At 31.3% G+C, this 17,938-nt stretch overlaps 1 protein-coding gene across 1 annotated transcript; it reads right to left on the bottom strand.

Annotated features, from left to right (window-relative positions):
• Positions 1-4,940: 4,940 nt before the first annotated feature.
• LOC120175502 (probable inactive receptor kinase At2g26730) lies at positions 4,941-11,500 on the bottom strand. The gene is made up of 3 exons (XM_039182122.1): positions 11,340-11,500; positions 7,462-7,880; positions 4,941-5,485 (listed from the first exon to the last, which is right to left on the bottom strand). Exons 1-3 carry the CDS (start codon positions 11,498-11,500, stop codon positions 4,941-4,943), a joined length of 1,125 nt encoding a protein of 374 aa, XP_039038053.1.
• Between the last annotated feature and the right edge of the window lie 6,438 nt (positions 11,501-17,938).

Raw genomic sequence — 17,938 nt, 5'->3', positions numbered from 1 at the left:
AAACAAACTTTTCTTTTGGTTTTTTGAAAAATGATAGAAAAAGTTGTAAACAAAGATTTTGACAACATCTTTAATTGTTTTTTATTATGAATTTTGGTAAGAAAATTCCGTAAATCTTTCATAATTTCAAATTTGACAAATAAATCTTTATTTTAGGGGATTCGTTTTAAAAAGTAACACAAGGTCTACACATCATTTAAGACATGCATGCTCCTAGCTATCTTCTTCTTCATCTAAGCATCTCCATGCTTTGAACTTCAACCTAAATAATATGGCTAATTCATGTAGATGCTGTGTCAACTAAAAATTTAAGTCACATGGAGTCATGGATAGTGGTCGTGTTTAATAAACAACGTGCTTAGAAGTGTTTGCGTATGACTTCATGTAAACCCCAATTCCATGTGACATTTTACAATAAACCTTCCCAATGTCAACAACAAAAAAAAACATTATTTTCAACAATTTGACAACATGGCAAGTAACCCTGGATTCACACACTAACTACCCAGAAATTATGTTCAATCACTTCACTCATGTGTATAAATAAGGTGTGAAAAACACTGCACAAAATACAAAGAAAAATGGGATCCTGGGTTGCTAAAACGTACACATTGGGGAAGCTTCAAAACTATTGTGCAAAGGCTCTGTCCTTGAGGGGCAACCGAGTTTGGAAAGGCTTTAGTTACACAGATTTCCCCAGAAACATTATGAATGGAGACGAGGCCGATTTTACGCACGCGCAGAGCGAATGCGCCGAAGAAAAGGACGCCCTGGGTTCCAAGGCTTGCCTTCTCTACCATCTGGATCATGGCAAGAAGTGGATCGTTGCCTGGAGCAATCTTTCTCAAGAAACCAACAAGGTACATATATATACATGTATGTTTTACTCGATCCTTAAATATATATCACCAGATGAATTTAGCATGACCCTAGGTCAAGTCGGGTCAGATTTTTAGTCTATTCGAACCCGATTTGAGTATAACATTTCACTCGTCATCCAATCTTATTAAATTTAAGGATGATCCATTTGACCCGATTTCAATATAGAAATCAAGAATGATCAAAATACCCGAACCCGACCCTATAGGGGTGATTTTCTTTTACTTTTTTGAAATTTCAAGATTCGAGGAGGGTTGAAACGGGTTGCTAGACATAAGGTAAAAAATCACCTACCCAACCCGGTATAAACCTTAATATATATATATATATATATATGGTATTTTAAATATTTTTATTTTTATAGTGTTAAAATATGTTATTTGATTATTAAAATACAGTAAATTATTATTATAAATATATTATTATAAAATATATTAATTTAATTATTTTAAAATATTAATATATTTGGGTTAAGTTGGGGTTTGGATTTTTACTCTAAAATTGAGAAATGTTTGGGGCAGGAGAAAAATTAAAAATTATCGGTGTGGGACGGGTCGGGTATAAGTTATATATTTTTGGGTTAGGGTTGGCGCGACTAAAAAACCGATCCGCCCCGCCCCCGTGCCCATCCCTAATAGAAACCTACAATCAATCCGACCCAACATATATATATATATATAATTTTCATTTTTATTAGATAAAATAAAAATCTAATCAAAGAAAACATAAATAGAAGAGTATTATAGCAATTATCATGATACAAATATATATATATATATATATATATATATATTATTTTTATTTGATAAAAATAGACCTAATTGAAAAAATAGAGAGAGGGCTAAAACTATATTATTATCTTAGATTGGGTTAATGGATTACATTAGATCAGAACCAATCAAATTTGGGTCAAATTACCATCAATCTTGACATAATGAATTTAATTTATCAACTTCCATTGCAGGTTTACACCGACATCGTCGATCAACATATTCAATATGAACAAATTAAAATCAATCTCGAAATACGAGGAAAACAGAGCATGGATAAATATCGTCTCGGATACCATGCACACGTTGAAATTCATCCGGCCGGTAGCGATACGCCGATGGTTACGGCATACATCGAGCCCCATCACGATTGAAATAAAACAGAGCATGAAAAAGCATTGCTACACATTCTATTGATAATCTGTTTTCATTCCTCTAAAATTTTATAAATCCATTCCTAACATAAAATCCCGTACCCGTCCTGTACCCGTCCGTATTTGTATCCCCTAATTGATTTGTGTTTGTTGTAAAGGTTGAAGAACATTCATGTGATTAAAGCACCAAAGCCTAGACTATGAATTGAATACGGTTTGAAAGAACTATCAATTTTCCAAGAACTATGAAGTTCATCTTGTGCATTGATCACCTACCTAATAGTAATTCCCCATGCTAAGAAACAAAGAGAAGACAAGTATCAGTTAATATTTCCTATATGATCTATAGAATGATGGATGGTTGATGTATCAGTTAATATTTCCATATGATCTATGGAATGATGGATGGTTGATGTATCAGTTAATATTTCCTATATGATCTATAGAATGATGGATGGTTGATGTATATATGATCTATGGAATGATGGATGATTGATGTATGATGCATCAGTTAATATTTCCTATATGATCAATGGAATGATGGATGGTTGATGTATCAGTTAATATTTCCTATATGATCTATGGAATGATGGATGGTTGGTGTACCGGTTAATGTTTCTCATCATAGTCATCACCATGGAGCATTAGCAGCTGCCTCAAACATCAGTTTATACCTCTTAGAATTCACTGTCAAGCCCTCTATTTCGGCATCAAGCCTTTGCATTTCCTCTTTTTCCCCCAAAAGCTCCAATTCTAGAGTCCTCCTTGATTTCACTTCCTGTTTTGATTCAAATGTAAGGCTCTGTAGATGATGCAAACCGCCATCAACGGCCCGAAGCTCGAGGCCGATCGAAATGTTCTAATGGCATCTTGTAAAATCAGCTCGTGGGGTGGAAATCTTGTAAGCTCTAATGGCATCTGCAATGTTAACGATATCAATATTTACTCCGAACCATTCGACAAGAATAGTGAACTTCTTAGTACCTCTAGATCGTTCGAATTCGGCCTTTTCTTCACCGGATCTGACATCCGAACCGCCATCCTCCTACTGGTTTTCTTCACTGGACCAGCTCTGTAATCTATGTAGGGCAAGAGCTGCATCTATTTCGGCTAAGCCATTGATTCTCACTATATATACCTGCAAATTTGACACAATATGTTTCTCCATGAACTTTCATCCATTAATTGTCATATGCAACAATGGGGTAAAAAGTATGAGACAATACCTTGAACTTGGAAGGCCTGATCAACTGGAAACTACAGCATCTCCGACGAGTAAACCATGTTCTTTGGAAAACTTCTTCCACCCGCCGCTCAATGCTGTCCTTCGAACGCGAAAATTGATCCCGTATTCTTTTCCGGTTTCATCAACCAATACGACTGTACCATCATGGCTTGGCAAATTGAGTTGGCAGAATTTTGGTCCATTTTAGTACTTAAACTTTCAAGTTTTTTTCAAAATTTAATGTTAAATTTTGAACATGAGTACTAAAATGAAACAAAAACTAAACTTTAGGTATGATTTAAAAAAAATGAAACTTTAGGTACTAAAACGGATCAAAACTGATAGTTTAGATACTAAAATCAAAATTTACCCAAGTCTTAAAGACACATGGATTAAATTATAAATATAAATGTATTTATAAAATGAACAATTTTTTTTATTAATCTAAGGGTGATTACAAGGTAGAATCTAGGTGTGCAAAAATATCCGATCCGTTTATCTGGTGATTCGATTCAATTTTTTTTCTATAATTAGGATCGGAAATCCGCTAAAAATTTCAGATAATCGGATACGGATCAATAAAATCTTTATTTCGGATTATCCGAAAATTTGAAAAATAGACGGGCCTTTAGCCCCAAACCTAGTAGCCCAGTTCCATATTCTCTATGTAATTGTAGTCCTTAAGCTTCGAGTCTTCTTCAGTATATCAGGGCCGTAAGGTAGAAAAGCAATAAACTAATCTGAAGTCTATTAAAAAACCGAAAATATAGCAGCTGATTAGAAGTTCAACCCCAAAATAAGTGATATATTCGGATCGGATATTTGGATATTCGAATTTGCACACCCCTAGTAGAATCAGTTTGAAAGAGTTTCAACACATTTGACAATAAACGCTCAAACACCCCTGATATACGATGTGCTTGAATTCGAAATTTCTAGAAATAACAACCAGGGGCGTGGCTGAACATGCGCTAAGTGTGCGACGGCGCAGAGCCTCAAAAAACAGGGCCCCGAAATAGAGTATATCTATCAGTTGTTGCCATTAAGAAGCAGAAAATAGGTATATAACAGTGGTTAAATCATTGAACTCATGACTTTGTTGATCCTAAGTTCGAATCTCGTTAACAAGCAAAATTATTTTTGGGAAAAACAAGTTCAAATTTACACAGAGGCCCCAAAATAAATTATATCTATAAGTTTTTGAAGTTAATAAAATTAGTCATTTATTATTTCAGAAAAATAAGTTCGAGATATAAGGGTCCCTTTACAAGAATTTGTACAGGACCTCCAACAACCTAGCCACAACCCTGATAACAACCACTCTTTGACCACAAAGGTAACATAAGTATTTAAAATATATTTGAAATATTTGAAATATTTTTTTTATTAATCTCGAGTAATTACAAGGGGTAGTATCTATTCTAGAGACTCTCAATCATTTGATAATGAACTCTCAAATACTCTGTAGTCCATTGGTACTCGAATTCGATGCATCTAGAGATAACAATCGTCCCTTTAACCACCTAGTTCATACGATATCAATTAAAAAAAATCGATTAAGATGTTTCACTTTGTTTATTACTCATTTTATTATGATCTTATAACATTTAGATACATGACAATGTATCTTGATTTACATGTACAGTCTCTTCTATCACAAAAGTGTGGAAAAAACAACTAATTTTTCCCCACTCACAATGCTTTGATCATCCGGACCACATCCTCCATGGAAGGCCTACCTTGTGGCTTACACAACAAGCAAGCCCTTGCAATTTCAATCATCCCTGCCAAGTTTTCATTCACCAGATCACCCATTTTCTTATCGTATACACTGCTCAATCCCCACTTCACTTTCCTCTCGAACACGTACGCCCTCAGGTTGGTCATCGAGGGCCTTTCCCCGGTGACCAGCTCCAACAGGAGCACCCCGAAGCTGTAAACGTCGGACTTTCGAGTGAACGTCTTAGGGTGACGACCCTTGAGCTCGGGCGCCACTCGACCCGGGTTTCGTTTGACGATCGTTTCCGGAGGCACAAGATACGGCGTCTCGTAGCTCGAGAGGCACGCTGAGAAATCGACTCGGATGAGGATGTTGGAGGCCTTGATCACACCACATATGAGTGGTTCGACATCATGAGTCACTCGGCTGTGGATTAGAGCTACTGCTTGGGCTGCGTATAATGCTATCCTTTTTCTGATGCCCCATTTCAATGGAGTGAATTGAATCCCTTCACTGCCTACACATTTAAATAAAAATGAAATAATTTCAGTTCTAAATGAGAAATAATAATAAAGATAAAGAATATAAAGATTTATGTGGAAATTCTTTTTAAAAAAAAATTATAGATAAAGAAAAATTTTACTATAACCGGTAGGTATGAACGCATTTGACTTGAATCTGGTGGATAGACTTAACCTTATAAGATCGAGTTGTTTTTTAATTATATGATTGGGTCGGATTTAAGGTAAAAATATCCAAACCGACATGAGAATAGTAGTATAATTAATATTTATATATTCATGGATAAATTTTATAATATCTCTCTATCTATACTTTTCCCAATTAGATCTCTATCATGATAAATATGATATATATATATATATATGTGTGTGTGTGTGTGTGCGCGCGCGCGCGCTGAGTCAAATCTAGGGATGGCAAACGGGTACATTTTCGTGGATTCCACACCGCATTCGCTCCAATTGGAGCGGGGATGGGTATAATTTTAGCGGGTAGTGGGCGGGTGTGGATTTATAAAGTGGTACCCGTCGTGGGTGGTGGGCGGGTAATGGGTTTGAGACATTACCCGCCCCGCATCCGCCTGCCCAACTAAATATCTATTAAATTTTGGACCATTATGAATTTAGGTGTAATTTTAGAGACTAATTTATAAATTTTAATATTGTATAATATATAACATATAATTTAACCAAATATTAAGGATATTTAGTCTTTAATCTGGTCTTTAATTAGGGAAATATTCAGCTCTTTGATTAAACCCATAATCCCACTAACCACGTCACTTTCCATGTTCTTTAGCCCATGCTGCCCATCCAAACACAAATTAACCGTACTATATGCATTAACATCAAAAGCAGCAATTTCCATGTTTTTTAGCTCCTCAAAACCCATATTAGGCGCACTATGAGCATTAACATCGAAAGCAACTCAACAATCCAGTTCTGCGACTACATGCTCCCTACAATCTGTCTCCATAACATTCATAGAGCCACTCCTCTGACAAATTGAAGCATGCGTTGCTACCCTATCACGAACTGTCTGGGAACCAACTCCAACATCCCATTAGTTTGCTGTCAGGCGGGTCTAGATGGATATGTCGCTAGTGGGTGTAGGGATGGATTTGAAAATGTACCTGTGTGGGCGGGTGTGGATTTGAAAATTTGTACCCATCATGGGTAGTGGGCGGGTGGTAGATTAAAAAAATATTAGGTGGGTATGAGGATGGGGGAGGGGGTATCCGCACCCGACCCACCTGTTTGCCATCCCTAGTCAAATCGAATCAAGTTTAATTTTTTATCTCAAAAATCGAGTTAAATCTTGGATAGGATGTACATATTTATAAATAGGGTTAAGTATAAAAATGTCCTTTGACAATAGGATAATGTTTTATCGAGTCCCTTAATTATATGATAATATTTTATTGAGTCCCTTAACTATATGATAATGCTTTATTAAGTCCTTTGACTATTAAAAGTTATAAAAATGACCCTCGACTATGGGAAGTTGATTTGTTGAGTCCTTCAACTATTAGAAGTTACAAAATGGTCACATGTATATTAATTATGTTCTAAAATCGTCATTTTCAATTAAAATTTTGACGACAATCTGAGTTGTACGTTAAATTGATGACCGAGATATGATAAAATATGATCTCATAATCTCAAATAAATATCATCTCTCAGTCAACATGTTAACATTCAACTCAGATGAACGTTAAATTTTTAATGGAAAATGACAAGTTTGGAACGTAATGAATAGTCTAGTGGCCATTTTGTAACTTTTAATAGTTGAGTGACTCAACAAAGCAACTCTCTATAATCGAGGGATCACTTTATAACTTTTGATAGTCAATTGACTCAATAAAACATTATAGTCGATGTGTCATTTGTTTACTTTACACTTTTATATATATAAGGTTTAATTCAGCAAATTGAATATTTATGTATATGTGCATGTGAAGAAATCATAGCTTACCATGTAAAAGCTCTTCCAAACTCCCCAAGATCAAATACTCATACAAGATGAAAGCCTCTCCGCCGTACCAAAAGCTGAAATGTATAGGCAGCAACAGTCCATCGTCCTTCATTCCTCCGAAGAAATTGACCCACATCTCAAGTGCAACGGCGCTCACCGTCAGCCCTTCTCGGATCTTCCGAATCGTCACGACCAAACCGCACCCGAGGACGACCTTAAACAATGTCCCTAGAGTACCTTCACCAAGCCTAGTCTTCGGTATATGAGCCAGCTCGGTCGGATCAAATCTTTTTGCAACCGTGACATCCCCGAATATCACCTTTATCGGGAGCATAACCTTGACTTCCAACAACAAACTCGGGGTCGCTGTCGTTATCGTTGTCGTCGCTTTGCCGTCGCTGGACTTGGGATTTCTTTTTCTGATACCGTTGCATATGAAAACGACCAATGCAAAAAAGATTATTATCATGGCCATGTAAATGAGCAGTGATTTGAAGGGATCGAACAACATTTTAGAATAGAGTAATCGGAACTCCTGAGGTTGTTGTTCTGCTGGGAAAACATGGCAGATAGAATGTTTTGTTTTCGTTTTTTTGGTTTTGTTTTTGGTTCTTTCATAGGAGTTTTCACCTTGGACTTTGGGATCATCAGTGAGCCTTGTACCGGGCCTGGACAATATTTTTATGCTCAGTATAAAATTTAGGTCTCAAACTATATATATTTTTTCATGGCAAAATGGTACCTTTTATCCTATAGTAGACTTAATTTATCACTTTTGTCCTTATATAATTTTCGCATCAATTTAGTCCTTGAAGTTGTTCAATTGTATCATTATATACCTTACTCCTAACTTAAAACCTTAAACTATAAATCATAACCCTATAAACTTTGAACCATGAACCCTAACTATAACTTAAGCTTAACAATTCAAGGTTTTACGATAGGAGTAGGGTATAAAATAATTCAAGCTTAATTACGCGTTTAATACTTAAACTATTAGTTTTAGTTTATTTTAGTACCTAACCTTTCAATTTTTTTAAGATCATATTTAAAGTTTCGTTTTTGTTTCATTTTAGTACTCACATTCAAAATTTAATGTTAAGTTTTGAAAAAAATTGAAAGTTTAGGTACTAAAATGGGTCAAAATTGATAGTTTAGGTACTAAATGTATTAAGTTTTTAACGACGTGTACTAAAATGAAATAAAACTAAACGTTAGGTATAATTTTGAAAAAAATGAAAGTTTAAGTACTAAAACGGACTAAAATCAATAGTTTAGGCACTATTTATGTATTTTACCCTAAAATATTATTTAAATTAAAATTTAAAATGATATTTAGAAAACCAAAATTTTATAAAAAATACTAAAGGAAACTCAAAATATTTTAAAACCCTATTCTTAATCCCTTTGCCACAATCGCTAGTCTCCAATGCCGTCAATCGATCGAACACCCAACGACATGTGACCGACCAACCACCCAATGACTAAAACTCCTTACTTACATAACCGACCGAGCACTCAACTATTGTGTAAATGCAAGACTTTGCGATCATCGATTTTCGTTGCAATTAAAGGTTGGAGTATGAGGTTTCAACCGTTATATGTCGATCACACGCTATTGGAATTCTGATTGATTGGTGAGGTTGACTGTAGTAAAGTGTTTGGAATTAAGATTTTAGGAGATTTTATTTTTTAAATAAAAATTTTAAAATTTTATGAATGCAACACATACCATTAATGATGAAATTTAACGGCCTTGACAGTTTAAGTACCTAAAAGTATAATATTTGAAACAATAAGGGCCTAAATTAATTGAGAAATAGTTTAAATGCATGAATATAATTTGAACATTTTTTTATATTAAACCTTATTTTTATGTAAAGTTAATTATAAGGGTTTTAAAACAAAAATCACCCTTAAGATTGGTAACTTTGATCAAGTAACTCATGAACCTCTTTTTACGTTAAATTGGTCCATGAAGTTTTTTTTTCAATCGAGTTGCCCCCTGATTTTAGTAAGTTAATTCAAATTGCCTTCTTAAGTTTGAAATGTAACACAAAACAACACTTGTGGTTAACAAGTTAGTTTCTAAAAAGGCATAATAACAAAATTAGCCCTAAATAATTTTCTAGATGATAATTTTGATTTATATTATTTTTTTTGGAGCATTTCAACTTTCAATATTTTAATTTTTATCAAAATATTTTATGTTCGATAAAAAATCATTAATTGAATAGCAATAAATGCATGTTGCAGACTTAATATTTCTATATGCGCTTAAATATTACTGACATGTCATATATCACATAATCAAAGTGATGATATAATATATGTCATGTCATTAAAATAATAACATGATACATATCATATCATTCAATTAAATATATGTAAAAATATCATCAGTTAATTAATTATTTTCATTTAATATGAATTATTTTAATAAAAATTTAAATATTAAGAGCTAGAATTTTTAAAAATATATAAAAACTAAAGTGACTATTACTCGACCATTAAAGTAAATTTTAACATTATACTTTGTTAAAAAAATAAATAAAATTTACTTCTTATGTTATTATATTTTTTTAGAAAATAAGAGTAAATTACAAATTTGGTAATTGAATTTTATTTTCTCCTATTTCACTTATTGTACTTTAAACCTTTTAAATTTCATTACTGAATATAATACATTGAGTTTTTTTTTGTCATTCGGCCGTTAAATAGTTAACGACGTTAAAATGGGTTGTTATATAGATACAAAACGACGTCGTTTTGGTGAAAACTTTATTTTAAAAAAAGGGTATTATTTTTAACATCGTTAAATATTTAACGGATGAGTGATCAAAATATGAAAGATAGTAAAATTCAGTGACAAAAAAATCTAATGTATTAAGTTTAATGAATAATATGAAAACTTTTAAAGTTCCGGTGAAATTTGTAATTTACCCAATAAATAAATAAAGCCTACTTCATATTATTTTAAGGGTCAATTTGTTCGAAAAAGCAATAGGGTTGCTGACTAAGCATACGTTAACATCTCTTTCCCCCCAATCTTATCTTCAGTTCCAATTCCTTATCCTAAACAATTTTCTTATTTTGGGTGAACTACACCATAAATCACTTGTATTTGATTTCTTCTTATTTAATCACTAAAGTTCACTCTAAACAAACTACGCATTTAGTACTTAAACCATCTATTTTGATCTATTTTAATATTAACATTTTCATTTCAGTACCTGTTATTAAAAACTTAACGCGATTAATACCTAAATCATTTATTTTAGTACATAAATTTTCAATTTTTGAAAATTTAACTTTATATTTTAAACGAAATACTAAAATGAAATAAAAACTAAAGTTTTTAACTACAGGTTTAAATATGATTTTAAAAAAAATTGAAAGTTTAAGTGTTAAAATGGATCAAAACTGATAGTTTAGACATAAACGTATAATTTACCCTAATTTTTATTTTAAATAAAATAATTAATTTTTTATTTTGATACCTAAACTTTCTAAGATCTATCAATTAAATCACTAAAACACCCGATACCACCTCAATCCTTGATTCCACTGCCGCCACCTCTCCGATCACCATCTCCGGCCAGAATCAAAGTCAGTGAATCCCCTTAAAATCCATCCATCTTCAACTCTTAAAAGATAAAATTCACACACAAAAACATCATAATTGAAGAGATTCAAATAGAAAATTTTCTTCTCTTAGCAAAAGCATCATGATTCATACCCTAAATTTACACGCCCAAATCCCCAAAACGTAGCCAGTAAAGAAAACAACAAAATTACAAAAGATCCGGAACGATCATCGCTTCTCCAACGAAAAAAAAACTCGAAAATTTTAAATCGATCGATCTCAAGGAAGAAACCCAACCAAGGGAATCGGAGAAGCAAAAGACCGGCTAGTCGTCACCACCGCCGGCGATTCGTTTTGATGAATAACTACGCCGATTGATTCAGCCACCGTCATGACGAATTCGACGGCCAATTTCATCAACTGCACGCAGATCTCCAATCTTTGAAGCACCATTTTTGCAAAAGCTCTTCAGAAAGTACTTTTTTTTCTCTCTTTATATTTACTTTCTTCGAGTCTTTATCTGTTTACTCTTATAGGGCTCCATTTATATACTACAATTTCGTGTAAGCAAAGTTGTAATATTGCCAAGTATTTTATTTTAAAAAATAAGCCATATATTACTTTTTCTTATAATATTATACTTTTGGTAAAGTATACTAGAAGTCATTGAATTATTATTAGGGTAAACTATGCAGATAGTCCCTTACGTTTCTTGTTTGACCGGCTTTGATCACCAATTTAAAAATTAAGGGGAATAATCCCTAACGTTATCGATTCGTTCGATTATAGTCACTAAAATTATTGATCCGTTTGATTTTAGTCCCTCATCCTTGTTAGAGACTTAAACAAAAGGGGTTAATGAAAATTAATGGCAGAGGGACAAAAATCAAATGGATCAATAACGTTAGGGACTATTTCCCCTTAATTTTAAATTGGTGACCAAAGTTGATCAAACCCTAAACATAGGGGACTATTTGCATAGTTTACCCTTATTATTAAATGATGATTTTGACCATTAAAATTTATAAAAGTTTTTTTTTATTAAGCTACGGTGATTATAGAGTAATATATCTTCTAAATACTCTCATACAATCGTTTGACAAAAAATGCTCAACCACTCATGTTGCAATTGCTGGTGCTCAAACCCGAGACCTCTAGAAATAACAAACATTCCTTTAACCGCTAAGGTAATTTGGTTCTTGTTATAAAAGATATATTAAATTTATTAAATTGTTATAAAATTATAACTATAAAAAATTGATAAATTTAATGATTATTTTATAATTTTTTAAAAATCAAAATAATTATTTGAGTATAATTCAATAATCTTTAAGGTCCTTTATCTTATATCATTGGGTAAATTATGTGTTTAGTACCTAAACTACAAGTTTTGATCTATTTTAGTACTTAAATTTTCATTTTTTTCAAAACTATATCTAAAGTTTAGTTTTTATTTCATTTTAGTACCCGTCGTTACAAACTTTAGTTTTTGTTTCATTTTAATGCTCCGTTCAAAATTTAATGTTAAGTTTTGAAATTTTTTTTGAAAGTTTATGTACTAAAACAAATCAAAATTGATAGTTTAGGTACTAAAAGCGTTAAGTTTTTACAACATGTACTAAAATGAAATTAAAATTAAACATTAGGCATGGTTTTGAAAAAATTAAAAGTTTAGGTACTGAAACAAATCAAAACTGATAATTTATATACTAAACACATTGTTTACCCTATATCTTTTATATAATATTTTATTTTGGTAAAATATATTATATGTGTAACATTATTTGGTGGTAGGAAATATAGATGAAAACGATTGCTTATTCTAGATAAATATAACCTTTTGAAACAACCAAAGGTCGTCTTTGCCTCTCCCCCCGCGAAAATGAGTATAAATTTACATTTTGGTAATCGAACTTAGTTCTAAAGTCCAATTTGGTACCTTAAGCTTTTTTTGGTTTAATTAGGTACTTTAAACTATTTAAATTTAACTTTTAGGTTCAAACCAATACTTTAATCTAACTTTTTAATCAAAATTGATACTTATAGTAAACGACTTATTTTAACCATGAATCTGAGTTCATGTACTAATTTGAATCCAAAAAAATAAAATTTAGATCCCCAAAATCAGATTAAAAATAGTTAGGTATCTAATTGAACCTTAAGTCAAATTGATGTACCAGAATGTATATTTACCTAAAGTTCAATAATTAAGATGAATTTAATGTTATACATGTCAATAGTAAATTGCTATTTATTAAACCCTTCTAGAGTGAAAGAAAATTATTAATAATGTTAAAAAAAGATCAATTCTTATAGATAATATCCATTTACCACAAAAACATATAGGGTAAACTACACATTTAGCATCTAAACTATTACTTTCAGTCCATTTTACTACATAAACTTTTAATATTTATTCAAAATTATACCTAACGTTTAGTTTTTATTTCATTTTAGTACGATGCCATTAAAATCTTAATGCGTTTAGTACTTAAATTATCATTTTTAGTCCGATTTAGTACCTAAAATTTCAATTTCCCCCCAAACTAAACGTTAAATTTTGAATGAGATATTAAAATGAAACAAAAACTAAAGTTTTTAACGGCAATGTACTAAAATGAAACAAAAATTTATGTATGATTTTGAAAAAAAATGAAAGTTTAAGTACTAAAACGGACCAAAACTGATAGTTTAAGTACTAAACACATAGTTTACCCAAAGATATATTAAACGATAAATTTTCAAATCTATATGTTACCCAAATGAAAAAGAAATGTGGGATAAAATATGATAAAAGTAAAATAAGATACTGTTGCAATTGTATGAGCTAACTACCGAAAGAAAAAGACATCAAAATTGTTGAAATTTAATACATTAAATTTCTTGTTATTTTATTCTTCATTCCTTAATGTAAATAGAGACAAGGGATTAATGATCATGAATTTTTAAGAAGTTGTATCAAAAATTTGGGTATGGTCCCTCGACTATAAGATATTATTTTATTGAATCCTTTAACTATTAAAAGTTATAAAATGATCCCTAATTGATTTGTCAATTCCCTCAACTATTAAAAGTTACAAAATGGACACTCGACTATTCATTATATTCCAAACTCGTCTTTTTCATTAAAAATTTAACGATCGTCCAAGTTGAACGTTAACATGTTGACTAAAATATGATAGCCATTTAAGACTATGAGATCAGATTTTATCATATCTCAGTCAGCAGATTAGCGTATAGCTTAGACTACCGTCAAAATTTTAATGAAAAATGACGAGTTTGGAACATAATGAATAGTCGAGTGATCATTTTATAACTTTTAATAGTCGACGGACTCAACAAAGCAATTCCATATAGTCAAGGGACCATTTTATAATTTTTAATAGTCAATGGACTAAAAAAAGTAGTATCATATTGTTGGGAGACCATTTGTGTACTTTACCCCGAAAATTTAAGGGTGTAAAATTATAAAACTGTAGAAGTAAAAAAATATAAATATAAATTACATAAGAATTTAAAATTTTAAGAAGAACGATATTCTTTTAACATTTATGATCAACTTGGGGTTCTATTTTTTTTATTTAGAAAAGTCCCCATGCAAAAATTTTAAATTTATTTGAGGATAAGAATGAAGATTTAATTATGCCTCTAATTAGGTCATCTAGTATGTGATTACAAAGGAATCTTAATCATTGTTTTGGTAGTACATGAAAGTGAGTTCAAATTTCATACCAAGTGGAGATTAAATATGATGCCTTTATGGGGATAGGGTCCATGGCATCGGACATTCGGACTTTAAAGGCTCAACCCACTTTTAATAAAGTTTGAATAAATATTTTTTTTCTCATTTAGAACTCAATTATTTTAAAGAAATTACATCATAAAATATTCCCATAATGTTTTCTAAAGTTTAAGTCAATTAAAAGAATATATATTCTTTTTTAGATATAATGTTAAAATTTATCTTTGATGTTTGTTTTAATAATTATTTTAATTTTACTTTTTTTAAATATTTTAATTTTGATTAAAATATTTTAATTTGTTATTGATGTGATATTTATATATATATTTAATTAATGATGTGAATATGTCATGTCAATAAAATGATAATGTGATATATTATTAATTGAGCATATAAAAATTGTAATTTGAAAGAGTGTTATTTTGACCTAAAAATATTGAGGACTAAAGTGATTAAAAAAATAAAACTATTATGTTAATATTGAGGACACATTTTAGTATTTTTTATTTATTTATTTTTATCAAGTCAGTTGTTATTTCTATTTAACAAGGTAGGAAAATTAAAATTGTTCTCTTATCAAACTCAACATATAGTGTTAATCAAGACTTTATTTTACTAAACAACTTTATCACTAACGTTTGGTTAATATTAAATACAAATAATTAAATATATAAAATTAAATTTAAAAAAAGTGAGATGCACATCTTTGTAATTGAGTAAAGTACACTAATAGTCCCTAAACTATGTTTTATGATGTTTTAGTCACTAAAATTTAAAAATTATAAAATGATCATTAAATTTAGAATAGATTACTCAAATGACCAATTAATTATAGGTTGATGTCGACATGACCACATACTTTTAATTTTGTCAATACGACTGCATAACTATTTATGTGGTTTCAATCAAGCCACTTGTCTTTAATATTCAATGAAAGTGTTGATGTGATAGTAAATCAATTGGTATAATTACACTTTGATCCTTAATATTTGTACATTCAATCAATTTGGTCCTAATTTTAATTTTATTTAATAAATTAACCATTGAATCAGAAGGTGACAAATGTCAACATATGATCGTGAAAAATATCACAGTTTACGCATGTCAGCACTTGATGGAAGGTTTTTTTTAATTTTAATTTATTTAATTAAATTTATTTTCTATTAGATTAAATGGTGACACATGTTACGATCAGATTAGATTAAAAATAAATTGAAGATGAAACACATTTGCTATTATTAGACCTAGATCCGTAGCTTGGAAATGGAGCATCCTTGCCACTGGCCCAGATACTCCAACTAGTTCATTAATTATATTTAGGCTTAAGGGTCACTTTTGTCTTTGTAGTAGATTCAATTTATCGTTTTTGTTTCTAACGTATTTTCACATCAATTTAACCCTTGAAGTTGTTTAATTGCATCATTTTATATATTACCCCTAGCATAAAACCCTAAATTATAAATATAAGGTAAGGCTTAGGGTTAGAGTTTATGGTCTAGAGGTTATGTAGTTATGAGTTAGGGCTTAAGATTTATAATTTAGGGTTTAAGTTAGAAGTAAGATATAGAATGATGCAATTGAACAACTTCGAGGGTTAAATTTATGCGAAAATACGATAGGGGTGAAAGTGATAAATTGAGTCTACTACAAAGGCAAAAGTTACCATTTTGCCTTATATTTATAACAAATTCTATTTGTTTGATAATATTTTTAATGATATAAAAAATAAAAAAAAATAAAATCATTCAAATTAAGTTCCAAAATATAAGAGAAGATAAACTAGTTAAACAAATATACCATTATTTCTTAATTAAATATATTATATACAGGGGCGGAAGGTTAGAGGGACTAGTGGGGCATGACCCCGAAATTTTTAAAATTATAATGTGAACCCTTAAAATTTTCAAATAATTTAATTTGGGCCCTCAAAATTTTTAAAAAATCATATTAAACTTTAATTTTTTTTGAATGTTTTTTATTAAACCCCTCCCATAATTTCTAAAAATTCTCATTAAGTCTCAAAATTTCAAAAACTTTAGTTAGACCTTAATTTTTTTTGAGGGAAAAATGTAAACTAAAACCTTCAAAACTTTTAATTTAAACCTTTGAAATTTTTAAAATTTTACATTGGCACCCCAACTTTATCACTAAGTTTGGCCATTGATTATATATATACGTATATTAAACCGTATTTAATGCAAGATTTAAAAATAAAAATAAATTTAATACATGTTTAGGTTCGACATAAAAGGTTCATTTCATGAACTGTGTAAAGTTGTACAACAAACAAGAAAATTGAGAAAAAGACAACGCCAACACTTCATTACATGTTACAAGACTAAAGAAACAGTACATAAACGGCACTTCAAAGAGGCAAATAACTTAAGTACTTGAGTTTCCAAAAGGGCGATACCAGTGAGATGCCGGATTCCGGCACTTCAAATAGCCTCTTCCATCGTTTCTCCCCGGAAGGTTCAAAGGCTAAAACTTTAATGGATGTTGGATTGTGATCACCCTTCTCTGCAAACGTGCATGGGCTATAATCACATTGCATAGATTATCTCTCCGCTACTATCGATGTCGAGCTCGGGCTCCTCCATATCGTCGTCGATGTCCAGGCTACCGTTCAGATACTGATTGAGAATATTTGTATTGGCTGCAGGGATAGTGGCTTCGAAAATTATCTGCATGATCTCGTCGACATTTTGCATTGGTTGATTGGGTTCTTCAAACTGGTTGTTCATTGTGTTCTCGTCCATGAGGTCTGCCGGTAGGTTCTTTAGAAACCACTCGTGCTTCCTAATTTCGGGAATCAATATCCTCTATTGCATTTGCAAGGAACAAAGAAGAAATGAGGGCAAGAATATTAACTGTTTCGAAAAAGAGAGAACTAACCTTTGCAGGGTCAGGAGGTCAACCTCAAAGATCATCGAGATCAGATGACGACACTCGGGTGATATATGAACATAGTCGGGGATCGAGTAATTTACGTCAGTCAACGTTTTAAAGTAGTTGCCACTGAGTTTATCAAAAGAGGACTGCATTTACATGAATTGTTTTGTGGAAGTTCTTAGGATTCTCGGGGTCTTCGAATGGATACGCTCCGACCGACATAACATATAAGGTTACACTACAAGAACAAACATCTG

This window comes from Hibiscus syriacus, unplaced genomic scaffold (genome assembly GCF_006381635.1).
Source record: "Hibiscus syriacus cultivar Baekdansim isolate YM2019G1 unplaced genomic scaffold, ASM638163v2 tig00112206_pilon, whole genome shotgun sequence".
Lineage (NCBI taxonomy): Eukaryota > Viridiplantae > Streptophyta > Magnoliopsida > Malvales > Malvaceae > Hibiscus > Hibiscus syriacus.
The sequence above is the reverse complement of the archived record's forward strand: the minus strand, read 5'-3'. Positions and strand labels throughout refer to the sequence as shown.

What these genes read in the sequence shown, in the direction of transcription:
- LOC120175502 (XM_039182122.1), bottom strand. Translation starts at nt 11,500, where the DNA reads ATGGTGCTTCAAAGATTGGAGATCTGCGTGCAGTTGATGAAATTGGCC. An exon ending in TCTCCGATTCCCTTGGTTGG is followed by an intron (nt 7,881 to 11,339) that starts GTTTCTTCCTTG and finishes CAACGGTATCAG; the next exon opens with AAAAAGAAATCCCAAGTCCA. An exon ending in TTTGGAAGAGCTTTTACATG is followed by an intron (nt 5,486 to 7,461) that starts GTAAGCTATGAT and finishes TTAAATGTGTAG; the next exon opens with GCAGTGAAGGGATTCAATTC.